Below are 27,481 nucleotides of genomic sequence, written 5' to 3'. Positions count from 1 at the left end.
TTCTTTTTTCAGGCTTTTGTCAGGCTGGCAAGGATTTGCGCCTTGGGTCAATTTGCAGTGAACCAATTGATGTGCCACCAGGATTTTTACTTGTTGGTGCAAAGTCACCAAACCTCACCGATCATCTTTTAGTGTGCGCAGTGGACAAACGATTTTTACCCGATGATAATGGGTATAATGCTCTGTTAGGTAAGCGTTGTCTAACAAGTCAATATGGCTTACATATATGTATAAATGTTATCTATTATGCTTTGTGAACGTTTCTTTTGATAGTCAATTCAGCTTTCTTCTGCAATTCAGAAAGAGGCTGAAGACACACATTTTCAGGAAACATAACATCTCGACAGGATAGGAATCACCACCCACAAGCATCATGGCAAACAATTCTGAATAGTAAGGCTCCCTTCCTTCTTTAGTACTCCATTGCTCTTTACCTACCTTTGCCCTACACAAATCCATATGCTTACAAAATACAACGCCTTTTGTTTTTCGGAGTCTAACATCTTGTTGCCTTGCATTGCTTCCAGTTCTGATTTGCCTTCCTTCCTCCATTTAGCTCACACTGTGAGGTATAACACAGGGCACCGGAACTCCTAGGAGTTGGGCCTCCCAATTGCCAGGTTATTCCTTCACCCACCGCTCTCTCATAGCTATAGGAATGTCCCAGAAAGAGACATACTAGAGGGAGGAGGGTCTTTCCCACGGAGACATAGCAAGGTATGTAGTGTACATCCAGAAGGGCCTGATCGATGTCAGATTATAATAATGATGCACACCAACCATGTAAATTGGTTCCAGTGTGATTAATTGTATATAAATTAACTTTATGCGGATATCCTGAACATTTGGAATGGATCTGGTCTTTCTGTACCTACATTGGACACCATTTAGTATATTTCTTTTCCAGAGAAATAGGAAGGTCACAGGGAGTGGCTTGCTTCGGTGAGGATGAGCGACCTCCCAAATAAGTGATGTTCCACATAAATTCAGCAGGGTCAGTTGCATGCCAGATTTAAGGATTTCCATGTAAGATGTTTCTAAATACAGTAAATTGAAATTGAAAAAATTTAAATAATCACTGGTTATCTTGAAATTCTAGCATTGTCCTGACGTACTTGGATGTGTTTTGGACATGCTTGCTCATTAACAGCAAAGCATTCCCTCAACAAACGTGACAGCTGATGTTGAAGAAATGACAACATTTTCCTAGACTCTGTATCTTGATTTGTGGAACTTGCTGAGAGTGTCAAATTCAGCCTCGCATCACATGCCACACTGTATTCGGCCAGGATAGCCTATCAGCAAAGCAGTAAAGGTTTCTTCTTTTATTTAATTTCCGTGCACTGCCTGCAGCCTTTCCCTTTTTTGCGACTCTGCTGAAGTCACATGGACAGTAAGCAGAAGGCAGAGAGCTGACGGATACCCGGCTTTAACTGGGGCTTGTTGATAAAGCCAGGTTACTTTGACCTAACAGAGTCAGTGTGACCTTTAGCAACCTGTACACTGGAGCATGTGATGTGATAGGCCTGTTCCTTCAGCATCAGCCTGCATCACTGTGTCCTCACTGAAAGGTCCTGGTACCCATAGAAACCAGCCAGACGGCCAGACCAATCGGGCCAGGGGCTGCGCAGTCCGTCGAGCCTTTCTGCGCCAGAAATAGAAGGATTGTGCTGTTCCAGGGAATGAGATCTGTTTGTCACTTCTGTGGAGATTTTCCAGTATTTTTCTGTGTGTTTTGTTTCCAAAGGGGGTTATTGTTCCTTCATTGAATTATTACTTTACGTACAGGCCGAAGTAAATCACAGTCTTCAAAAAGAAAACATATTTCACCATAAGCTGCCAAGTACCATGAAAAGGGGGTGTCGAGTCAGCACCAGCAAATTGTTGTAAGTGCAGACAGACAGTGCACTGATGTGTTTATGATATATTTTTCCCTATTTAACAACATTGACTTCCGAGTTCGTGTTATCAGTCGCTAGTCTTCGCTGCAAACTAAGGACAAAGGTTATTTTCTAGGGTATGCTGACAAAATATATTTAATATATTTAATGTTCTAATATCGATATACCATAATATTGATTTTTTAATATCGAAGGGACATAATATAGAAGGTAAGTAATATCGAAATTTTTTAATATCGAAGGGACAGAATTTCGGAGGTAAGTAATATCGATTTTTTTAATATCGATGTAAGTAATATCGATGTTACTAATATCGATATTAGTAATATCGATGCTACTAATATCGATTTTTATAAGATTTTATGTATATTATTATGTATTTAATATGTATTTTGTTTTTTTTTAATGTAATTTAAGTAAATTTGGTATTTTAGTACCGTAGCGGGTTGTGGGTTTATAGGGGAATAGGGTGGGAAGTAATTTAATTATACTAAATTGATTATACATTTTTTAGGAATTATAAAATCTTTTAAATTAATTGGTAATTCATTGTTATTAATTGATAATTTATTTTAATTAATTGATTAATTGATTATTATGTTTGTAGCGGGTTATGGGTTTATAGGGGAATAGGGTGGGAAGTAATTTAATTATACTAAATTAATTATATATTTTTTAGGAATTATAAATTAATGTTTATTAATTGGTAATTAATTTTTATTAATTGGTAATTTATTTTAATTAATTGATTCATTGATTATTATGTTTATAGCGGGTTATGGGTTAATAGGAGAATATGGTGGGAAGTAATTTAATTATACTACATTAATTAGACATTTTTTAGGAATTATAAATTAATTTTTATTAATTGGTAATTAATTGTTATTAATTGGTAATTTATTTTAATTAATTGATAATTATGTTTGTAGCGGGTAATGAGTTTATAGGGGAATAGGGTGGGAAGTAATTTAAATATAATTAAGTAATAATTTATTTTCATTAATTGTTATTGCTAATTATATTATTGTTAATCAATTATTAATTGGGAATTAATTTTTAATATTTGGTAATTAATTTTAATTAATTGATTAATTGATACTCATGTTAATTGTATTATTTTATTATTGGGGTTTGTTGTGCGTTCATAGTGGAATAGTGTGTAAAGTATTTGATATGTAATTAAGTAGTTATAAAATCTATAGTTGGGTATTGATAATTAATTTATTGGATATTAATTATTAATTGGTAATTATGTTTTAAATAATTATTTATTGGTTTTTGTAAATAGTTTAGATTAATTCAATAAATATTTTTTTAAGTAATTTAAAATATTAATTCTTTTTTATAAGTATGTTATTTTTAACTTCTACGCTATCCAGTACTTTCCCTACTTTTGCACTCTTTGGAGTGGGAAAAGTAATTTTTACCCCTAAGCTATCCAACACTTTCCCTACTGTTGCAGTCTTTGGAGTAGGAATAGTAATTTTCACCCCTACGCTATCCAACATTTTCCCTACTGTTGCACTCTCTGGAGTGGGAATAGTAATTTTTACCCCTACGCTATTCAACACTTTCCCTACTGTTGCACTCTCTGGAGTGGGAATAGTAATTTTTACCCCTACGCTATCCAACACTTTCCCTACTGTTACACTCTCTGGAGTGGGAATAGTAATTGTTACACCTACGCTATCCAACACTTTCCCTACTGTTGCACTCTCTGGAGTGGGAATAGTAATTGTTACCCCTACGCTATCCAACACTTTCCCTACTGTTGCACTCTTTGGAGTGGGAATAGTAATTTTTACCCCTACGCTATCCAACACTTTCCCTACTGTTGCACTCTCTGGAGTGGGAATAGTAATTGTTACCCCTACGCTATCCAACACTTTCCCTACTGTTGCACTCTCTGGAGTGGGAATGGTAATTGTTACCCCTACGCTATCCAACACTTTTCCTACTGTTGCACTCTCTGGAGTGGGAATAGTAATTGTTACCCCTACGCTATCCAAGACTTTCCCTACTGTTGCACTCTCTGGAGTGGGAATAGTAATTGTTACCCCTACGCTATCCAACACTTTCCCTACTGTTGCACTCTCTTGAGTGGGAATAGTAATTGTTACCCTAAGTTATCCAACACTTTCCCTACTGTTGCATTCTCTGGAGTGGGAATAGTAATTTTTACCCCTACGCTATCCAACACTTTCCATACTGTTGCACTCTCTCGAGTGGGAATAGTAATGTTTACCCCTACGCTATCCAACACTTTCCCTACTGTTGCACTCTTTGGAGTGGGAATAGTAATTTTTACCCCTACGCTATCCAACATTTTCCTTACTGTTGTTTTTTTGGAGTTGGAATAGTATTTTATTCCCTCTGTTATTTAATATTTTTTGTATTGTTTTAGTTAATGCATTTTATAATTAATGTAAAAAATATTAAAAGTATATTACATTTTTTAAATTTGTTTTCCATAATTATTTTAATTTTAGTAATGTTATTATTTTATGTGTGTAGATGAATTTGTACTTTATAATATTTTTTTATCATTTATAAGTTATTACAATCAATATTAAAACTAATTATCAAGGAAGTATATATACATATGTATATATTTCATTATTTGTTTATTAAATTATGTATATTACTTATTAATTTTAAATAATATAAAATAATTTTAACTATGTTTATTATATTTCTAAGTATTTTTTTATTAATTTTACATAGTTTTTTAATGAAAAAACAATATTTTAAAACTATATTTTTGACATTGATATTTTTTTCTCGATATTTTAGTACTTACCTTGTTGTAGATAGGATATCGATATTGTTTACATTGATATTATTGCTCCAATATTTTTGTATTTCGATATTTTGTGTTTCTATATTTTGTCATAAATCCATTTTCTAGAATGGTGCAGTAAAAAGAAAGGTGAAATACCATCCGATTGGTTGTTTCATTTAATAATCACTTCAGTTGGCTCAAGATTCACTGGGCAGTTTTGTTTCCCTTCGGCAAAGCAAGATGCTGTATGTGAAGCGCCTTCCTGTGAATCTGGAGTTGCTGTATGGTTGAGCCTGTTCCAACATTGTAAAATAAGTAGAGGGATACGAGTCTCAGAGGTTGAAGCGTTTATTTCCAGAAATCTCCACCCACAACACGGAGCAGCCTCTGGGTCCGGTGAATGGACGGCAACTGACATGATGCCATTCGAACCCCGACCAGCGACCACTCCATGCGCGGGCCACATTCAAGTGTATACAACTATGTGGTTCTAAAGCATATTGGGTGGCTAGCCGTGCGATGAACTATCACCACCAATACTACAACACCTTCCCCCTTACAAAAATAAAACAAGAAAATGTCATATCAAATTGGAAATACATTATCTAGACAAAACAATAAAATTGACTATAAAGAAACTTGCAGTACAACAATCCTAATATCTAATGAAGTCTTAAACCGTTTAGGTGTCTTAATGACTGGGCTCCTGGTTGAACTACTTGTGTACATGCTAGTGACGTCTTGAGTCGGGATAGGTCGAACAGATTGCTCAGATTGTAACCAATGCCCCCAATCAAGACCGACTTCAATACGATTCCTTCTATGATGCATCATCTCAGCTTGCTCAGGGACGCCAGTTGAAATAAGTAGAGGGATACGAGTCTCAGAGTTTGAAGAGTTTATTTCCAGAAATCTCCACCCACAACACAGAGTGGCCTCCTGGTCCGGTGATTGGACGGCAACTGACATGATGCCATTCGAACCCCGACCAGCGACCACTCTATGCGCGGGCCACATTCAAGGGTATACAACTATGTGGTTCTAATGCAGATCGCGCTGCTAGCCGCGCAATGAACTATCACCAATACTACACATTGAGCACCTCTCCTGGCTACTGTATAGTTGCATCTGTCCCTACATTGAACACCGCTCCTGGCTCAAGACATACTGACCGACAGTCTCTGACGAACTCGGGGCTATGTGGAAAAGAAATATGTGAGCAGTCACCCCTGACGAAGGGCAAAAGAATTGCCCGAAATGCATTGGGTCATGAATAAAGATATACTGCTCTGAACTACTTTTTGCGTTGGATTCGTATGTATGAAGAAGCCTGGATGGGCACAAGTTGATACGTCAAGTTTTCTAAAACGTAATACGTTGAATATGTGGATTAAATCTAAAGAAAAGAAGAAAAAGATGACAAACTTTTGGGAAAATAACTGGATGAATATAAATAAGGACAAATGGATTACAATGAGTTGGATCTAGTATCCTCTAACTGCAGTGCATCTGGGTGTGGAGCGCGATTTTCACGCTCCCCACTTGTTCATATGTCAAGACATACTCGACCATATTTACAATGAAGTAACGCAGCACGGTGCCGCAAGCCATTTTGCTGCTCTGCACTGCATTACTTTCGAAGCAAAAGGATGCTTTTTATTTACAACAATATGACTTGTCCCTGATCTCTCCCTTGCACTGGCGCACACTTGGCTGCCATGCGCCAAGGCGGGCACCCTTGTGCATCGGTGCCTGCGTTGCAGGGATGATTGTTTTTGGGATACCTTCCTGCACAAATGCAATCACAAGAGGAGTTTTCCTCTTTCTATGTGTGCTGCAGAATGCAGTATGCATAGAAAGAGGAAAAAAACGAGGAGAAATAAAAGTATTTCTCCTTACGCCTCCCCTGGGGAGGCTTAGAATTCTGACACATTCCCAGGTTTGCCAAATGTTGTAAATCTGGGAATGCGCAAAATCCATGGGTGTTGCGTGGGAACACCCACAGCAACACCGATGGAACTTCCCTTTCACGTAAAGTGATGTGTGAAAAGGGGCCTTATTTACAAGGACAGGAAAAGCCACGGAGGGTGTCCTTCTAAATATGGAGCACCACACAAATAGCGGTGCTGTATGTTTGTGTCTGCCCCTGCACTGAGCTCCTCTCCTGGCTCCAGATGTTGTTTATGTTTGTGTCCGTCCGAAACTGAGCACCTGTCCCGGTTCGAGAGGTGCTGCAAGTGTGGGTCAGCCCCTGCACAGAGTTCCTTTCTTGGCTCATTAGGCGCTGGGTGTTTGTGTCTGCCCCTGCACTGAATTCCTCTCCTGGCTCAAGATGTCCTTTATGTTTGTGTCTATTCATGCACTGAGCATCTCTTCTGGCTTTAGAGTTGCTGCAGATGTGGGCCTGTCCCTGAAATGAGCTCCTCTCCTGGCTCAAATGTGCTGTATACTTGTGTCTATTCCTGCCTCTCCTGTACAACAAAAGGCCCCTTGGTTAGAGTTGTTCATACCTCGCATGGATTAAGATGTGCTGTACCACGGTTTCTCTCCCTGTACTAAGCATTGGTGTTGTTAGACTGAGCACCTCCCCGGTATCAGGGTGTGCACATCCCCTGGATCAGGGTGTGCTTTAAGATTGGGTCTGTCCCTGCACTAGCACCATTCTGGGTAATGAGGCACTGTGTAGTTGAGGACCCCTCTCGACAGATGTGGAATGGTTGGAACTGTATTGAACCGAGCGCTGTTCCAGGGTGTATGATTAAGGAAGTGTCTATCTTGTTCCTAGCTAAACAGGTGCTACTGATTGGATCCATTCCTGCATTGAGCACTTTTAAGGGTACTTTATGTGTGGCTGTGTGTCTCTGTGAACTTCCCTCTGCTTAAGTGCTACACGATTCTTTTTAGAACCCCTTCTAAATAAAGAGGTGTTATATAATTTGGTGTATGTCTCTCTCAGTTGTCCTCCTATTTAAATAGGTGCTGCATGGTTGGATTTTACCTTGCATTGATTGTCTCTCTTAGGTAAAGTGGTCTTAAATCTGGGTCACTTTGTGTCTTGATGTACAGCCCTGATATCTGTATTTCCGTGTTCTCAGCTATGCCCTTCTGCTTGAGTCTGTACTTGAACTGATTTATTGCTTTATGGTATGAGCTGTTGCAATATCTGACAGCTCTCCTGCACATGGAGTTGCTGTACAGTTGAAGCTGCCCCTTCATAAAGCAAATCTGGTTGTAAGACAATGAAGGCAGGCAGTGCTTAATTTGTAAAATATGAAGTGCAGGTGCTCAAATCTTTGTCAGAGGCCACACCTACTTTACTCTGGCTCCACCTACTTCCTCCATTGGCTCCACCCACTTCCTCTATTAGCTCCACCGGGTGGGAGAGACAGGTGACCAGTCTAGTGACTTACTACTTTTTCCACTCCAGTCGGGACAGCCTCTGGAATCCCAAAGGTTGCAGGCCATCCTCTACCATTTTTTTTAAATATTTTCGTACAGATACTGGTTGGAGTTTTGAGGAAGTGCAAAATGGGGTTGCAGACCTAATAACCGCCAATCTGAAACCTGGCACTGTAACAGACCGCCACACTCTCGCTCCTTTCCTGGTTTCACACTGACGTTTTGAAACAAGATTCCTAGTGATATCTGGCAAAGCCTATCCTTCACATCCTTCAAAACCCACCGGAAGAAGCATCTACGCCTGGGAAAAGTTGCTACATCCTGAATCCATGCTGGTATATTCATGGCTCTTTGATGATGGGCAATAGTTTTATGGATGCTTATGTTTTCACCCCTGCTTTCCCCGAGCTATGGCTGTTCTCATTTGGAAATCGCATGCAATCTTCCTTGCTTTATCCCCCCTTTGCCTTTCTTAGGCTCTCTTTAACTTCTGTCCGTCTTTACACCAGCATACTCATCCCTATGACACCTTGTCCACCAATACACATTGCTATCTCCATACTGGCACCCTTTCTTCGTATACATGCAAGTTGTTGCCTGATCACATAAGGAAATGTTACTATTGCAACTGTGCAAGTATCGCGCCATCTCTGCAAAGCAAGCTGCCATCCTTCCAGATTCTTTCTGCATTTTTGGAAAACTGGTATAGAATGCACATTAAAAAGTAGGGAGCTCCAATGCAGATGGGAAAGGGAATGGGCACTACTTTCACTGTTCACTGCCTGATGGACATCTAGGGTGTGATGTGCAAAGCAGACTGGCCCTAAACATGTGGTGCTAGCCCGTGAAACCTATGCTTATGTGATCCCTTTCCAAAAGCCATCATCTTATGCCCTGCACTGCTGCACAGCTGACTTCCTCAGAAGTGATAAGCTCTGGCCTTTGGGTTGATGAAGAGCTATCGTACAACAGGCAAATAATACAAGATGTACAAACATGGAACTTCTACTTCTCTTTACACTAACTTTCCATTACAGTGCATAAGAAGTTGTCGCTTTCATTCAGATCTACCTTTAAACATGATGGTTCAAGGAAACAATGTATTGTCTTTTTAAGTATTTACTAGTTATTTTGTAGCATCTGTGATTATACAAGTTTGCTACTCAAGGCCTTAGAGCTTTAAGTACTATTCATACCATCAACAGGCTGTGTGTGTGCACTCTGCACTTAGATGTCGACAGCAACTAAACACAACAACATTATTTAACACAAGAACAATGAACCCTGAACCAGCGGGATTCAATTAAAAAAGTAATATATATTGCATCACTATCCGTTGCGACAACGCCACACCACACCCGAGAAAAAAAGTGAAACCATTACCATCGGGATCGGCTGACGCACTAGCCGCCATGTTTGGACAAGTCAGCGAGTGGCTGGGCAGGTAGGGCAGCAGGGCCTAGTAGTTTTACTTAACCCCGCAGCCTGCGCAGGTCAGTACAGTACTGCGGCGCCAGCACGAATATACCGCTACGACCCGGCCGGTGGGCCTTTAGTGAATCTGAATTGCAGCATTTGAACGATTGCATTGGCATCCTTTTCTTATTTCTAATAATCAGCCTTATGGAGCTGCCGACACCCCCCCCCCCCACACCTGTGATCTTACAACCAACTGGACCCTCACAAGTCTGACTACCAAAAATAAAAATAATGCATTAGGTTTTGCACTGTATTCAGTACTGACTGTATTGGAATGGCAAGAAGTTAGTTCACTTGGCATAGCCCCGCTTAGCTTAGCTCACTCAGTAGTTAATAACTAAGCTTTTTCATTAACTTCAATAATCTTACCGTTAATCCCGTTAGCCTGGTTAGCACGCAGTGATACTGGCTGCCGGCTGTGGTGGTTATACTGGGGCGTGGTGCGCGTGGTCATGTGACAAAAATCTGCGTGCATTGCGCGTACAGCGGCCCCTACAGCCCCTACCTACCCCTCTATCAGAACAGTCAGAACTTGAAGTTAGAACCCAAATCCAGCCCGCCCCTGGCGCCCCAATAAATCAGTGTGCAACACTATGTGTTGGTCCCTCCCGCGCCCGCCCACCTTCAAGTAACGCGCACCGAACGGCGCACGCACACACAGTCAACTGTGCAGTGCACGCACAGTGACGGGTGGCCCACTCACTGTGTGACAGTGAAACTGAAAGTGACCAAGAAGCCTGGGCTGCGGGCCCTGGCGGCCGCCATGATCACATGCACCACCACAACATAATAATGTATTCTCTCTTGGTTGGACTTGGACGGCACCGTGCGCAGCAGCTAATTAAGAGAAGCAAGTGTGTGTACTGTTAGTCATCTCAGATCTCACACACAGTCATTGTTAACCGCACCTTGCTTGAACACGCTGAGTACACTACTTGAGGTAAATTTAATAAACATCAATGACGCACGTGCGAGATGCGTAGACCCAGCCCTGTCAATTAAGTGCCGGTGCTAAGCACCGGAAAGCACCGGCACAAATTAAGCACTGATTAGGCAGGTAAGTTCATGCATAACAATATTTATTTAATACAAGTATGGAAGAGAAACAGGAGATAGTGCCCAAAGCATCAACATCAAACCCACTCCAGCCGACTCTTTGACAACATAACTGTTATCCTGGAATCCTTCTCAATATCCAAACATGATATGAAAATACATATAAAAATTATAATACTTACTCAAATGATTATTCAATAAAAGAACAAAACATGTAAACTGAGTGAAAAACTAATACATTTCATAATTCTGGAATTTAGTCAGCATGAACTGAACTGTGTATGTTCTACCTTGGATCGTTTCTTCAGCTGACATTTTGCTTGAACTTTGCAAAAAACTACTACCAACATCTTTCTACACATTTCCAGAACCGGAGTGTCCTGATCCCAACAACTTTTCAGCACATGCTCTGCTCACTTTTACAACTTTACCATAATTACACCGCTGACCAGTGTCTAACATTGCAGCACTTAAATTCTCACTAACGTCTTGCACTTTATGAGGTTGACTGAATCTCACTCCCCACTTGCTCACATCCACTTTGGGTAACCTTACTTGCACACAATACCCTTTATTTATCTGTAATTTCTTTGCACATTTGAAATGATCAAATCTGAGTTTATTCTGACCTCATCTGATTATGATATTGTCTTGGAACTGTCTTTCTTTATAAGTGGTTGAATTAGGTTGCCCGCCAAACCAGGACAACCACGCGGGTCTGAGAAAATCTAAAGATTCCCTTCCTCTGAAAGCACAAAAGGGGTAATGTTTGTCTCCTTATTAGGTGTATTGCGATGTGCCCAAAGCATGGCACTCTGAGCATTTTTCACATGCACACCTTCCAAAGATGCTTCACGCACACACTCCATAATCATCCTGTTCATGCGCTCAACTGGTCCATTTCCTTGAAGATTATATAAACAACATTTGTGTTTGATACCAGCCCTGTGTAAACAATTCAGCATCTCCTTTGAGGTGAATTGCACCCCATTGTCTAACATTAATTCAAAAGGAAAACCCTCTCTGGCAAAAAATGTCAGTCAAGAAAGTAAGAACACTCCTTGTGTGAGTTTCCCTGACAAATCTAACTTCCAACCACATTGTCCACTAAAACAATAGCAAAATGGTGATCAAATTGAAGATAAAATGGCCTAACAAAACCAGTTACTACTCTCTCCCATATCTAGGTATCATAGTTTGCACTCTTATTTTTAGCCCTTTGTCATTTTACTGACAATTAACAAACCTGGACATCCACTCCTCGTCATCCTTGTCCATGCAAGGAAACCAGTAGATTACTGTCAACCTTTTTTCTATTAGAAGTCATGCCTAAATGTCCTCATGGCTTAGAGCAAGCAACCTGTCCCTCATGTTTGTAGGTGGGGTAAGTTTATCACCACGGAAAAGAAAATCTCCTTCAACTGATGATTCAACTTGAATTTTCCAGTAACCCTGCAACACTAAAGGTAAATTATTTTCTTTAGGGCAACTACAAGTCACATGCTTTTTCACATCCTTCAGAATATTGTTCTTTTTCATGGAATCAATCCACTTTTGTTCAGAGATAAACCCTATTTCTGATCAACAAATATTGGCTATAAAGCATTCTGTGTCCTCTTTTTCTGGATCAACAATCTGGTCAGAACTATCCAATCCTAAAGACATCGGTAGTCATGCAGGGCATTCAGCTTTCTTGTTCTTGTCACTTGCACTACATCCAAATGGTGCTCCAATATTTTTGTACCAAGTCTAACCAATCTGGCAGTGGCCTTACTAGTGTTTACATTGGAACCAATTAGTATGGGAATCAATGGTTTGTGATCTGTTCTGATAACAAAATGTGTTCCCCAGACATAACACTTACAATTATCCACAACCCAAGTGCAGGCCAACATTTCACATTCAATTACAGAATATATTATTTCCTGCTGTTTCAACATACACAATGCAAATTCAATGGTACTCTCCTTGCCTGCACACTCCTGCGTCAAAACTGCATCAAGTCCAACGGTAGTGGTATCTACTGTTATGCATATCTTTGCCCCTGGCGAGACATGACGCAGTTAAGTCGCATTCTATATTAAAACATCTTCTAACTAGCTGATCCCTAATCAACTGATCTGTGAAAGTACCAAACTCACATTTCACATCTAATACCCGTAAAATGCCTCATTGATATCAATAGATTCAGCTGCAGTTTGTTCTCGGTTAAAACATTTGTGTCAAAATGTATCTCCAAACGTTGTACTGCTTCTTCATATTCATCTAATTCTCCCTCGGAATCCTCTACTTTAGGCAAGTGCAATATTCTGGTCTTCCATGCCCAAATTCTTCTCCAAAATCAATATTTTCCCTTCAGGACTAAATTTCAACTCATCAATTGCTCTTAAATAGGCATTAAATGCCCATAACCATTCTTTCTATCTCACTGGTGACTCACCAGGTTAGTGCAAGGATGGTGCAGGTAGCGTAATAGCCTGCATACTATTTTAGGATGGGCAGAAAAAAAAATGTATAATAATAATCTAATGGAACACAAATCACCCAAAAAAAACACAATATCTCTGAGTGCACAAAATTTGGAATGTTACAAAATATATATACGTCTCACAGATGGTGTACTGAATATGCCCTCAGAAAATGCAGATGGAATAGCGATTACTATGATTGAACAGAATTTTGAATTTTTTAACCAGAATTCACAATGTATGTCTTACAAATGGTGTACTGAATATGCCGTCAGAAAATGCAGATGGATCATATGAATACCCACAGGTCTTTTTGTTGAAAGACACAACATAAGAAAGTCATTATATATGACTGTAGAACATGAATTTGAATGTATTAAACGTGCGTATCTCTGAAAAGGAAAAACAAAAAACAGTCTGTTAAGACCCAACCAGCGCCAGGACCCTGCCTGTCCGACCCCCCACCACTATGACCCAGCCGCCCTCTGCACACTCAACCCCGGAAGAAACAACTGCCAGCTGTGGACGCCAGACCCCATCCACGGCCAGTTTTCCTGCCGACACTGCCGCCGAACCTTCTCCAACCTCTGCACCCTCACGGCCACCACCCACACTTTGGACGCCAGCGCACCTGAACCCCTGAGGTGCATCCTCCTCAATGTGTGCTCCCTGCACAAACACGCTGCAGAGTTCTGGGACCTCCACGACACCCTTTCTCCAGACGTCGTCTTCCTCGTGGAAACCTGTATCAACTCCACCTCCGCACCTGACATCGCCACCGCCATCCCTGACGGAGGCAAGGCTCAGTGGAAGGACCACCCCAATCACCCAGGAGGAGGACTCGCCATCATGCACAGAGCTCCCTCCTACTCACTACTTCAAGTACAGATGACCACTCGTCCCCCACGGAACACCTCCATATCCTGATTCAGACCAGCACCAGAACAACCCTACGTGGCACCCTCGCCTACTAACCCCCCCTCGGATCATAAACCATGTTCGCCACAACCATCACTGACCTCATCGTGTTCGAAGTCATCACTGCCACGGACTACATACTGCTCGGAGACCTGAACTTCCACCTTAACAACCTAAGTGACCACAACTCCACTGCCCTCCTGGATAACCTCTGCAACATCTGACTGAAACAGTCCATCACCACCCTCACCCACAAGGCAGGACACACCATCGACCCTATCTTCACATGAGGGAACAACATCCTTTTCAGCCACACCACGCAGTCTCCCTGGACGGACCACCCCTGCGTACACTTCTCCTTCGAAAAAACCACAGTTCACAAACCTACACCACTCCCCAGCGAAGGAATTGGAGCAAAGTCATCGAGGAGCACCTCAACTCCACCCTGAAACACAACCCCCTCACACCACCACCAACGTCAACTCTGCAGCCGGCAAACTACAACCCCTCCCCCCCTGTAACTCCTACAGACAGTGCCCCATGAAAGCCACCTGGTTCATCACCGACCTCCGAGATACCAGATGCACCTGCAGACGCCTCAAGAAATAAAAGCCTCGCCTACTCCAGAAACTCGAAGCAACTATTCAGCATCATCCAGGAATTCACCAAACCCCCCCTAGCGAAGCCTTACCCCTTCCCAGGATCTCTGTAACAAATTCGGACTCTACTTCCATCTTAAGATCAAGTCTCTCTACAACAACCTGCAATGAACAGACACTGAGGCCGAAATCACGCCCACCCCCAGCAATGCCAGCCAGCCCACCATATCCACCTGGACGCTGGTCACCTCCGAACACATCGCTACGACCATGAAGGATATTCACTCAGGGGAGCCCCACAGACCCCTGTCCGCCGCACATCTTCCATAGAGCTGCATCCGCCATAGCACCATAGCTAAGACACACCATCAACTCCACTTTCGAATCTGGCACCTTCCCTGATGCCTGGAAATGCGCAAAGCCAAGCCCTTAAAAACTACAGACCCATCTCTCTCCTCCCCTTCGTGGCTAAGGTCACAGAGAAGATCCAGCTCTCAAACTTCATTGAAGACAACTCCATCCTCGACTCTTCCCAATCTGGATTCCGCAGCAACCACAGCACGAGACCGCCATCCTCACCGTCACAGACGACAACCGCACTCTCCTCGACCAGGGCCACACGGCGGCCCTCATATTCCTGTACCTATCTGCAGCCTTTAACTCTGTCTCCCACCGCACTCTCACCGCCAGCCTCCATGACGCTGGCATACAGGGAACTGCCCTACACTGTATCCACTCCTTCCTCGCCGACTGAACCCAAATAATCAGACTCCAGCCCTTCCTCCCCGAACCCACAGAGATCAACTGTGGAGTACCCCAAGGATCGTCGCTCAGCCCCACATTTTTCAACATCTACATGCCCCCCCTCGCTGCAATCGTCAGACAGCATGGACTCAGCATAGTATCCTACGCCGAAGACACCCAGCTCATCCTCTCCCTCACAAGGCAATCGGACACCACCATGCACAGATTAAAGAAAAGAATGAGAGATGTTGCATCCTGGATGAGCAGCAGCTGTCTGAAGCTCAACTGAGAGAAGACAGAAGACCTCGTCCTCTGACCCACCTCCTCGGCATGGGACAACACCTGGTAGCCATCCGCCCTTGGCGACCCAACTACTCCCACAGTCTATGCCAGAGCCTCAGCATCACACTCAACTCCTCCCTCACCATGACCTGACAGATCAATGACATCTCCTCCTCCTGCTTCAACACCCTCCGCATCCTTTGCAAGACTTTCAAGTGGATCCCCTGTATCCAGAAAGACCCTCACCCACGCACTCATAACCAGCAAATTGGACAACACCTTCTATTCAGAAATCAACAAATCCTAGCTCCAAAAACTCCAGACCATCCAGAACACCGCTGCCAGGCTTGTCCTCGGCATCCCATGACACAAACACATCACCCAGCACCTAAGAGACCTCAACTGGCTCCCTGTCGAGAAGAGAGTCACTTTCAAGCTACTCACGCCTACAAATCCCTCCACAACACTGGACCCCCAATACCTCAATGAAAGAGTCTCCTTCCACGTTCCCAAGAGAAACCTCGGGTCTGCTGATCTCGCCTAACCTAAACCCTGTGCATTTACAGAACGGGTTTCAGGAGCGTACTCCTACATCACGGCAAAGACCTGGAACAAACTCCTGCTAAACATCAGACGTTTCCCCACTCTGCACCCATTCAGGAAAAGCCTCAAAACCTGGCTATCCGGCTGACTTGGAGCTACACGACCTTCCCTGCCTCCCCCCCCCCCCCCAGCACTTTCAGACCCTCAAGGGTGAGTAGAGAGCTTCACTAACCCTCACTCAACATTCCATCCAACAACTTTCCTAACTCATCTCTCACATTAATGGGTACATTCCTGAGTCTTTGTTTGACAGGAGAAAATCCAGTTTTAAGTTTGATTTCGTGACAAAAACCCTTAAGTTTCCCTAAAGTGTCTGTAAAAACTTCAGGAAACAACTCCTCAACTACAAAAGAATTATCATTCACCACAGAATATCTTCTACTAACATAACAGCTTCTTTACTTCGTGGATTGAGTTTGATCCCTAGTTTCCATTGATCTCTCCAACCCAGAACATTGATACCTTTCTAGCAACATACATTTTTATATGAGCTGATCTGCCTTTAAATTCCACACCTGATGCAATATAACCAACAAAATCAATAGTAGATTCATTAAAACATTGAGCAAAAATATCAGGGCTAGATAAATCATCAAGGGACAAAGTATCCTTAAACTTTTCCTGAAAATATTCTAAGGTTATAATGGTCCATGGAGAAATTTCACCAAGAAATTTGACACAACATTTAGGAGAAGAAAGTTACTCCTCAACAGCACTCACACCTTGAATTGAAACAACCATACCTCTCGCAAGACAAGAATCCTCATCAGAAGAACTTAAATCCCTCACAACTGAAACATCTCTACTTCTAGGCCCCATATTCCTTTGAGGTTCAATAATCCTCTTGTGATCATCCTTACAAGCTTTAGCAAAATGCCCAATTCTACCACATTTGACACACTCTATCCCAATAGCAGGACAAAACTTAAATGATGCTACATGATTTGTACTTCCACACCTAAAGCAGACAATATTCCTAGTATCTTTAACATATTGTGGTGTAGATTTCTTCTTCAAACTACACACTTCATCAATACTTTTACTATTGTCTCCTTTGGCATTAACATCATCAATAGTTTTTCTCCATTTCTCCGATTGTCGATCAATCAATCAATCATAACTCTTGTATAGCGCGCTACTCACCCGGCAGGGTCTCAATGCGCTTGGGGGAAGGGGTCTGCTATTGCTCGAACAGCCAGGTCTTGAGTTGTCTCCTGAAGGCGAGATGATCCTGGGTCAGCCGAGGGTGGATGGGGAGGGAGTTCCATGTCTTGGCCGCCAGGTAGGAGAAGGATCTGCCACCAGCGGTGGCTCTTCGGATGCGTGGTATGGCGGCGAGGGTGAGGCTTGTCGAACGTAGCTGGCGGGTGGGCGTGTAGAAGGTCAGGCGGTCGTTGAGGTACTTGGGGCCCAGGTCGTGGAGAGATTTGTGTGCGTGGGTGAGGAGCCTGAACGTAATCCTCTTGCTGACGGGGAGCCAGTGCAGGTCCTTCAGGTGGCCGGAGATGTGGCTGCGTCGGGGGATGTTCAGAATGAGTCGGGCGGATGCGTTCTGGATGCGTTGGAGTCTTTTCTGTAGCTTGGCTGTGGTTCCGGCATAGAGGGCGTTTCGGTAGTCCAGTCGGCTGGTGACGAGTGCCTGGGTGACCGTCTTCCTGGTTTCGGTCGGGATCCATCGGAAGATCTTACGGAGCATGCGTAGGGTGTTGAAGCATGATGAGAAGACGGCGTTGACTTGTCTGGTCATCGAGAGGGAGGAGTCCAGGATGAAGCCCAGGTTGCGTGCGTGGTCTGTTGGCTTGGGGGTGGTGCCCAGGGCGGGGGGCCACCAGGAGTCGTCCCAGGCGGAGGGCGATGGTCCCAGGACGAGGACTTCCGTCTTGTCTGAGTTCAGTTTCAGGCGGCTGTTCTTCATCCATTCGGCGACGTCTTTCATCCCTTTGTGTAGGCTCGTTCTGGCGGTGGCGGGGTCTCTGGTGAGAGAGAGGATCAGTTGGGTGTCGTCGGCGTAGGAGATGATGTTGAGGTTGTGCTGGCGTGCGATGGCTGCGAGAGGTCTCATGTAGATGTTGAAGAGGGTGGGGCTGAGTGATGATCCTTGCGGTACGCTGCAGATGACTTCGGTGGCCTCGGATCGGAACGGGGGAAGGCGCACTCTCTGTGTTCTGCCGGTGACGAATGAGATGATCCACTCCAGTGCCTTCTCTTGGATACCGATGTTGCTGAGGCGTTGAACTAGGGTGCGGTGGCAGACGGTGTCGAATGCTGCAGAGAGGTCCAGGAGGATGAGGGCCGCTGTTTCCCCGTTGTCGAGCAGGGTTCTGATGTCGTCGGTGGCTGCGATGAGGGCGGTCTCGGTGCTGTGGTTGGTTCGAAAACCAGATTGCGAGGGGTCGAGAGATCCGTTCGTCTCGAGGAAGGCTGCAAGCTGTCTGTTGACGGTCTTCTCGATGACTTTGGCAGGGAAAGGGAGGAGCGAGATGGGGCAAAAGTTCTTGAGGTCGGTGGGGTCCGCTGTTGGTTTCTTCAGTAAGGCGCTGAGCTTGGCGTGCTTCCAGCTCTCCGGGAAGGTGGCGGTGTTGAAGGAGGCGTTGATGATGTTCCGCAATTGGGGTGCGATGATGGAGTCGGCCTTGTTGAAGACGTGGTGGGGGCAGGGGTCGGTCGGAGATCCGGAGTGGATGGTGTTCATCGTGCAGGCTGTGTCTTCGGTGGTCACTGTGGTCCAGGTGCAGAGGGTGGTGGTGGGGGGCGTAGGCTCGACGGTTGGGTGCGTTGATGGTGCGCTGAAGCTGTTGTGGATGTCGGCGATCTTGCGGTGGAAGAACGGGACGAGAGAGTCGCAGAGGTCTTGTGAAGGGGTGATGTTGTTGTTGCCGGTGCTGGGGTTGGAGAACTCCTTGACGATGTTGAAGAGTTCCTTGCTGTCGTGGGTGTTGTTGTCCAGTCGTTCCTTCAGTGATTTCTTCTTGGTAGTGCGGATAAGCTGGTGGTGCTTGCGGGTGGCGTGTTTGAGGGCGGTCCTGTTGTCTGTGGTCTGGTCGAGGAGCCAGGCTTTCTCGAGGGTGCGGCAGTTCTTCTTGGAGTCCTTGAGTTCGTTGGTGAACCAGGAGGCTTTCTTGCTTCTGGGTCTGCTGGTAGGGTTCTTTAGTGGCGCGAGGTCGTCAGCGCAGTCGGACAGCCACTTTGTGAGGTTGCGTGCTGCTTCGGTGGGGTCCGTTGTGCTGGCGGGTGGGTTCTGACTGAGGGAGGTGGTGAGCTGTTCGGCGGTGATCTTGCTCCAGCTCCTGTGGACGCAGCTGTGGTCGGTCCAGTGAAGTCCTGTGGAGTGGCTGAAGGTGATGTGCTTGCTGGATGAGAAGACTGGATCAAGCGTGTGGCCGGCGTAGTGGGTGGGGGTGTTGACCAGTTGCTTGAGTCCGAGGTTGGCGAGGTTGTCCACCAGGGTGGTGGTGTTGCGGTCGTTGTTGTTCTCCAGGTGGAAGTTGAGGTCCCCGAGGAGGATGTAGTCGGCGGAGGGGAGGGCGTGTGGGCTGATGAAGTCGGCGATGTCTTCGCTGAATTATGTGTGGGGTCCTGGGGGTCTGTAAATGAGGGTGCCTCTGAGGGTGGTCTTGGGGTCGGTGTGGATCTGGAAGTGAAGGTGTTCGGCCGCCGTGAGGGTGTCGTCGGAGTTGGTCGTGATGCGGATGGTGTTCTTGTGGACGATGGCGATGCCTCCTCCAGTCTGATTGACGTGGTCCTTCCAGGTGATCTTGTATCCGTCCGGAATGGCGATGGCGAGGTCGGGCGCTGAGGAGGCGTTCATCCAGGTTTCTGTCAGGAAGGCGACGTCTGGAGATGTGGTGTCGAGGAGGTTCCAGAGTTCCACGGCGTGTCTGTGGACGGAGCGGGTGTTGAGCAGGATGCACTTCAGGTGGTTACTGCTGGTGCTCGTCCTGGCGGGTGCGGTGCAGGTCCGGATGCAGGAGAAGTTGCAGGCTCGGCAGCAGAAGGGTCCGTGGGAGCGTCTCGGGGTGGCTCGGTAGCATCCGGGGGTTCGGCCGGTGTTGAGTGCGTTGAGTGTCGCGGCATCGTAGGTCCGGCGGATGGGTTGGCAGCCTTGGGGGCCAGGGGTCCTGGCGCTGGGCGCGGTCCTGGCGCAGACGGGCTTGCCTTTGGCGCGCCTTCGGCGCATAATCGGCGCGCCCGCTGCGCGTGCGTGGTGGCGTCATAAGAAGGGAGCCGGGAGGGAGGGTCCTCTGTGTCGCAGGAGCGGGGTAGCCAATCGGGTGGCGGGGCCGCAGGGAGGCAGCGGCGGGAAAGCGGAAAGCGAAGTGTGGGCGGCTCAGTGGCGGCTGGGTCGCCTGCAGCGGCGGCGAGATTCACAGGAAGTAGGCGGCAGAATGAGCAGCAGGAGGAGCGTGGGACCACGGTGCCTTCCTAGGCCGGGTCGCTCCCGAGTGAAGAGAGGTGTCCCCTTAAGAAGGGAGCCGGGAGGGAGGGTCCTCTGTGTCGCGGGAGCGGGGTAGCCTATCGGGTGGCGGGGGCGGGGCTGCAGGGAGGCAGCGGCAGGAAAGCGGGAAGCGAAGTGCGGGCGGCTCAGCGGCGGCTGGGTCGCCTGCAGCGGCGGCGAGATTCACCTACTACATTTTTACAATCTAAAGGAGACCCACCTATTCCTTGGTCTAGATGGAAGGAAGAATTTCTTACCTATTTAAAAGCAATTGATTGTTCAAAGGCCTTTGCTGTAGAGATAGTGTCATTAAGATTTGGATTTCCCAAAATCCATAACTGCTCTTGTGTTTTTTTGTTCTTCACATTTACTATAATTTGGTCTCTTATCATCTCTTATCATCTCGTCTGCTAAGTTACCAAAATTGCAAAATTGCATAAAATTACAAGACTCCTGAGAGCAGTCAGAAAATCATCAAACGTTTCAGATTCTCTCTGAGCTCTTGTATAAAACTTATATCTGTTAAGAGCAATACTAGTTGAGGGTTTAAAACGGGTTTCAATACGCATGAGAGGTTCATCAAATGTTCCCAAATCACCACTAGCAAGAGGAAGAGTTCTGAAAATAGCTTGACCCTCCGACCCAAGACAATGTAAGAAAATATTCTTCTTTCTTTCATTACCCATCCTTTCTCCATCAATTGCTTTTAAATAGGTAAGAAATTATTCCTTCCATCTAGACCAAGGAATAGGTGGGTCTCTTTTAGATTGTAAAAATTTAGTAGGTGGATCAAATTGCAAAGTGGTGACAATAATAAATGTACAAGTAAAATAAATAAAATCTTAAAAATTGCACTTGCAGAATTGCACTTCTTGTCTTGACCTCACAAAAGATATAGAAATCAGCAGAACAACCTTATAAAAATGAAATAAAAGAAATTATACTCATCAAAGAGCAGTTTAAAACGTTGTTGTATATAATCACCAAGAGAAATAGAAATGTGCACACTGCTGTAAATGACGAATCCTCGGCGAAATAGTAGAATCAAAGTAACCTTCAGCCGTGTGCAGAGGTTGAAAATGTAAAGAAAATCAAATACGCCGCTGCTGTGCTCATCAGCGTTAAAAGCTTAGTGGAGTGGTGTGGCTCACTGGTTAGAGGCGGTAGACCCGAGAGCAGAGGACGGCCCGGGACCAGGGTTCAATTCCCGACGCGGCAGGGTCGTTGACCAGGGTCAGCGGACTCGATAATTCTCATCTCGGTGCCTACTCTAACCAGGGATCGCACTCGGCAACTCTGGGCATTAGCTTGCCTCATCTCCACAACGACCCTCCACATACGCCGGGGATGCCTGGTTTCACCTTGGAGATACCCAGTAGGGACCATCTCACAGGGAAAGCCAGGACGAGTTCCCCAGCGGTCTACTGCGCAGAGATACTCCTTCGGGAGTCGATTCTAGCGCATTACAAAAAGAACCACAATATGAAGTAAATTAATGCGCTCCCGTGCACATCGGGTTGTCATGGTGATTTCAAAATGGCCGCCGACGTTCACGTAGAGCGTGCTGACGTCACACGCTGCAAGGGAATAACCGCAGCTGCTGACGTGTGCAAAGGGATCAAGGGCTGACGTCTGGAAAGGAATCACGGTAGCTGACTTCTGAAACTCCGCAGCTCTTGTCGTCTCCGCAGCTCAGAATTGTCGTCTCGGGGCCCACACGCGCATGATAAACAGCGCGATTTTTAAATGAAGAATCAGGTAACGAAGATTCTTTCTGAGTAAAATCGCTAAAACGCTCAAAATTGAATAAAAAATGATGGGAAAACTCCAGAAATTCCCAAACAGCACGAAGAAAATTTCTCTGAAGGTGAGAAGATGGAAATAGTGGAGAAGTGTGGCTCACTGGTTAGAGCAGGCAGACCCTGAAGCAGAGGTCAGACCCGGGACCAGGGTTCAATGCCCGACGCGGCAGGGTCTTGAGCTCAAATGTCCATGGACTTGATAATTCTCGCTTCGGTGCCTGACCTAATCATGGGTTCAAACTCTGCAACTCTGGGCATTAAGCTTGCTTAATATCCACAACGGCCCCCCGCGGCGGGATGCCTGGCTTTCACCTTGGGGATGCCCTGTAGGGGCTATCTCACAGGGAAAAGCCAGGACTGGTTCCCAAGGCAAGCGCGGAGATACCCCTTCGGGGGTTGATTCAGGCGCTATATAAGAAACATATTAATAATAATAATAATAATAATAGTCTACGAAATCCACAAGAAGAGTTTAAAAAAAAAATGCCAATAAATCCCAAAGTAATTGTACCGCTCCTGTGCTCCTAATAGTAGCAGGTACTAGGTTCTCCTCGTCGCCAATGTTAAGTTCTAAAGAAGGAGCCAAATCCAGGATAAATTTTAAGAGGTTTAATCTTCTGGAGCACAGTACTTCATACAGCCAGCTTCACAAACAGAATGGTTTCAACACAGTTCTGAGTGATGTCATACACAACTGTAAGGCATGTGCCATAATTAAAGGAAAACAATATGCATAAAAGGGAAACAGATTTAAAAGGGAAATACATGAAGGATATAACAAGGTCCCCTCACATTCCTGTCCCAGCTCTGTCTCTGCACCTGGTGGCACATCCCCCTTTTTTACACCCTCCTCACCCACCTCCCAGACAGTGCCAGCAGCTTCTGGAATTCTCTGGCGAACTGGTTTAACCTGGCCCAGGGGGAGGAGTAGAGCACCCTGGGTGCCAGGCTTTTCCTCCAAAAGCTGGGGTGGCTGGGAACCTAACGTCTAGACCGCTAACCCACTGCAGTCAGGTGGCACAACGCACAGCCATGGCATCCATTTCAAAAATAGCAGTTCACCAGGGTACATTTCTATAATGGGGTTATCACAGGTGCGCACACCATTGCATTACATTTTCATATTGAACAGGGCATCTCATACCTCACATGGCCTAAACAACTTTATTTACCATGGGGGAGACATCCTAAATTAGGGGGGAGAAAAGCGAAACATTTTTGGGGAAAAGGGCCAAGTCCAACAGAGAGTTATATTCATTGCGAAAAGCTAGAAACATAAGTTGTAAACCAAGTGTCCCACAGATCCCAAAAGTTTTTTTTTTTAACCTGCTAATTTACTCAAGTTGTGAAATTCTCTGTATTGAGCCAATCCATTCAGTTTTAGTGGGGGGGGGGGGGGGGGGGGGGGGGAGAAGGGGGAATGTAAGATGGCCGCTGGGGTATGAGCTCCGAAATCGCGTCCTGGCACGGACAATTAATATCCTAGCAGTGCCCCCCCAGTTGGTCCCCCCTACGATGCCCCCCACTCAGCTCCTGGCCCCGCACCGGATCGCCGATTCAAGAAGTGCAGCCTGACTCACGCTTTGAAAAACAGGGTCTGCTCGCCGGATCTCACCCTCAGGTAATCGGCGCGCCCTGCCTTCATGGACCCCAGGACACCACCGGACTGGAGCCTTACCGGAGCCGCCTTGACTTCTCCTCGATCTTCGCTACTGCTGGGACGTCCACCACTCAGAGAAGGGAAATCTGCCACCGTATAGACGGATGCACTTCCCCTAAGCTGCCTGCGTCTCACAGCTCGGCACCTCCACGCCTGGCCTCAAAATGGCAGATCGTGAGGACACCTCCTGATCGGAGCCTCACTGGAGCCGCCTGGAACGTCCTTTTCTCGACCAGAGCCTCACCGGAGCCACCCTGGATCGGACTCCGCTGTTGTCCGCCACACACGCCACACTTCCCCTAAGATACCCGAGTCTCGCAGCTCGACACCCCCACGCCTGGCATCAAAATGGCGGACCGTGAGGACTCCTCCTGATCGCAGCCTCACTGGAGCCGCCTGGACCGTCCTTTACTCGACCGGAGCCTCACTGGAGCACCCTTTTATTGACCTCCGCTGTTGTCCGACACACACGCTGCACTTCCCCAGAGCTGCCCGAGTCTCGCAGCTCGACACCTCCACGTCTGGCCTCAAAATGGTGGATCGTGAGGACTCCTCCTGATCGGAGCCTCACTGGAGACGCCTGGTCCATCCTTTACTCGACCGGAGCCTCACTGGAGCACCCTGGATCGGCCTCCGCTGTTGTCCGCCACACACGCCGCACTTCCCCTAAGCTGCCCACGTCTCACAGCGCAGCACCTCCATGCCTGGCCTCAAAATGGTGGATCCTGAGGACTCCTCCTGATCGGAGCCTCACTGGAGCCATCTGGACCGTCCGTTACTTGACCGGAGCCTCACTGGAGTACCCTGGATTGACCTCAGCTGTTGTCCGCCAAACAGAGAAAAAGAGATCCGCCACCACCACCACCACCACACAGACTGATTCACGTGGCAGAGCTGACTGATTCTCGCAGTTAGCCACCTCTACGCCTGGCCTCAAAATGGCGGACAACACTCCAGCCTGTAGACCCCAGTCTTGATGATTTGCTGGACTCCATTGCACAGGCACTAATGAGTCGCGCCGGCGCTATGCCCAAGCGACCTAACTCCTGGCTACTCCCTCCTCTAGCAGCCCCGTCTTCATAATAAAGCCCCAAACACCCGCGCCTGTCCTTGTATTGGCAGACACCAAGATCCCTCCGGCCCGAGAACACCGGCTACTGCCCACAGGACCCACGGGACTCCGTGGCACAGGCACAAGTGAGTTGCGCCGGCGCTAAAACCTGGCGACCTGACTCTTGCCTTCTCCTGCCACCCAGCAGCCCCTTCCTAAGAACTAAACCACCATTCTCCCGTGACGGACCTTAAAATGGTGGACATCAAGGATTGCCTGGCTATAATGATCCACAGGACTCCGTGGTACAGATACAGGTGAGCCACACCGGCGTTCAGCCCATGCGACCTGACTCCTACTCTCTCCTCCCACCTAGCAGCCCCCCTCGGCGAAGTAAAGCCTCTAACCACCGCGCCTGTCCTCAAAATGGCAGACCACAAAGACTCTCCAGCCCGAGGACCCCAGATACAATGACCTACAGGACTCCGTGGCATAGGCTAAGGTGAGTCGTGCCGGCATGAAGCTCAGACTTCTGGACTCCTGCCCTCTCTCGCTTCCTAAGCTAAACCCCAAATCCCTTGCCTGACCTGCTAACGGTGATCGAGCAGGATCGACCCGAACATAGGTAGTCGCGGGCTTCATTTCCCCACAGGGGTAATCCTGAAACCACCAAGGTGAACCGCCCCTCTCTCTAAACACAGGTGACTGCCCATTCCTCGCCACATGCCCGATCCTCCCGCACCCGGACTCGGAATCCTCCCCTGACTCCAAAATAGCGCCCCCCCCGAAGTCAACTCGCCCGGTAGTGTCCGGTTACATTCTCCCCAATTGGGAATCTACGTACAAATTGATCAACTTTTGCCAGCACCTCGTAAGCAAACCTGGCACTCGTAGCTACACATAGCAAAACAACCAGCCAGCCCCTACGGGCAATATTTACACACTCACCATCCCCTCATCCATCTCCTCTGACTCGTCTTCCCTCCTCACCCAAGTCCTAACTACCCACCTAAAACCCCACAGCCGGAACTCTTTCACCATCATCTTCCCCCTCACCTCTCTACAAAAACCAGACGCATTTTCAAACAGAAACTTATCCGCCAACATAAAGAAACCCTAATCACAGACATCTACCACTCGGCCTCCAATGGTCCGATTAAGATGGACCATATATTCCACACTGAGAGACCGGAAGACTGGATCTCCATTATCAGAACGCAACTGTATATCGCCAAAACCACATCCACTTCCCACAGTTGCAAACTAACCTCTATACTCCCTATGGGCTCGGTCGGAAGAGGGTACACATCCGTGACCATCTACACGAACGGCACGGTCCTCATTCAGGCTAATAATGAGAACCTTGAAGCTTTCGACTCCCTATTTCCCGCATTAAGATCAGCCCTCCCAACCCACCGGACCCCACTCCAATCTGCACCTCGCCCTCATCCACAAGCAACAGAGAAGCCTTTGATCCTCCCTTCCGTGATACCGATACAGCCCTCTACGCTCCTATTCTCCCCGCCGCATCCCAATGCACGCTTACAGCCAACCGGCCACAACAGAAAACTCTAACCACACCCTCATTTCCCCCTGCCAGCCGCCCTACTTCCCACACCTACCGCATCCCTCAGCTCCTTACTGATAACGATACCCCGCCCCCTTATGAGATCCCTCCCCAGCAAATTCATAGATGTGACAAGCCGTCAGGGACCCCCCTCCCCACGAACCTCATCCCAACTCTCAGACACTCAAAGCCTTTCCCTGTTCGTCCCCTCCCTTTCCTCCGACCTCTCCCTCAATCTTGAAAAATGACAACCTGACTTGCTCCACCATCAAGAAACCTCTATTCCCCAACCTGAACCACAACACCCTAGATGCCCACAACTCCTCCCTCGATTCCATGTCACAGTGTCTCGCGGTTCCTGAAAACCAGATTGACGTAATCTCCCTGGGCCTAATGGAAATTCTTTCTAACCTAGGTATAGCCCACAAACCACCCTTGAAACCCCCATCCGGGTCTCTCCACACCGTCAACACAAACTGCCTCCCTGGGCCCATAGAAACCACTAGTACCCAGCTGCACGGTCCCCCCTACTGGGTCCCAGGATCAAGTGCACTTAAGGCCTCAAAAACCGGAGCCCCCTTCCCTAGGACCAAGATCCATACTCTATCAGTTACAAAACACCCGACCTCAAGGCCCTCCAGAACAGAAGCACCTATGTCAGACAGTGAAGCTGCCTCACTAGCTGCTGCATACGACACTCCCGCCTTAGACTCTCCTAAATCCAAAATTCAAGTG

General features: G+C 46.6%; 1 protein-coding gene across 1 annotated transcript in view; it reads left to right on the top strand.

The window, feature by feature from the left end:
• Positions 1 to 27,481, top strand: part of GREB1 (growth regulating estrogen receptor binding 1) — a 612,299-nt gene that overhangs the window by 261,172 nt on the left and 323,646 nt on the right. The window contains exon 4 of the mRNA XM_086926326.1: positions 13 to 189. Within this exon, the coding sequence (XP_086782452.1) occupies positions 13 to 189 (177 nt within the window). The remainder of the gene's footprint in view (positions 1 to 12; positions 190 to 27,481) is intronic.

This window comes from Lissotriton vulgaris, chromosome 6 (assembly GCF_964263255.1).
Source record: "Lissotriton vulgaris chromosome 6, aLisVul1.2, whole genome shotgun sequence".
NCBI classification, from domain to species: Eukaryota; Metazoa; Chordata; class Amphibia; order Caudata; family Salamandridae; genus Lissotriton; species Lissotriton vulgaris.
The sequence above is the reverse complement of the archived record's forward strand: the minus strand, read 5'-3'. Positions and strand labels throughout refer to the sequence as shown.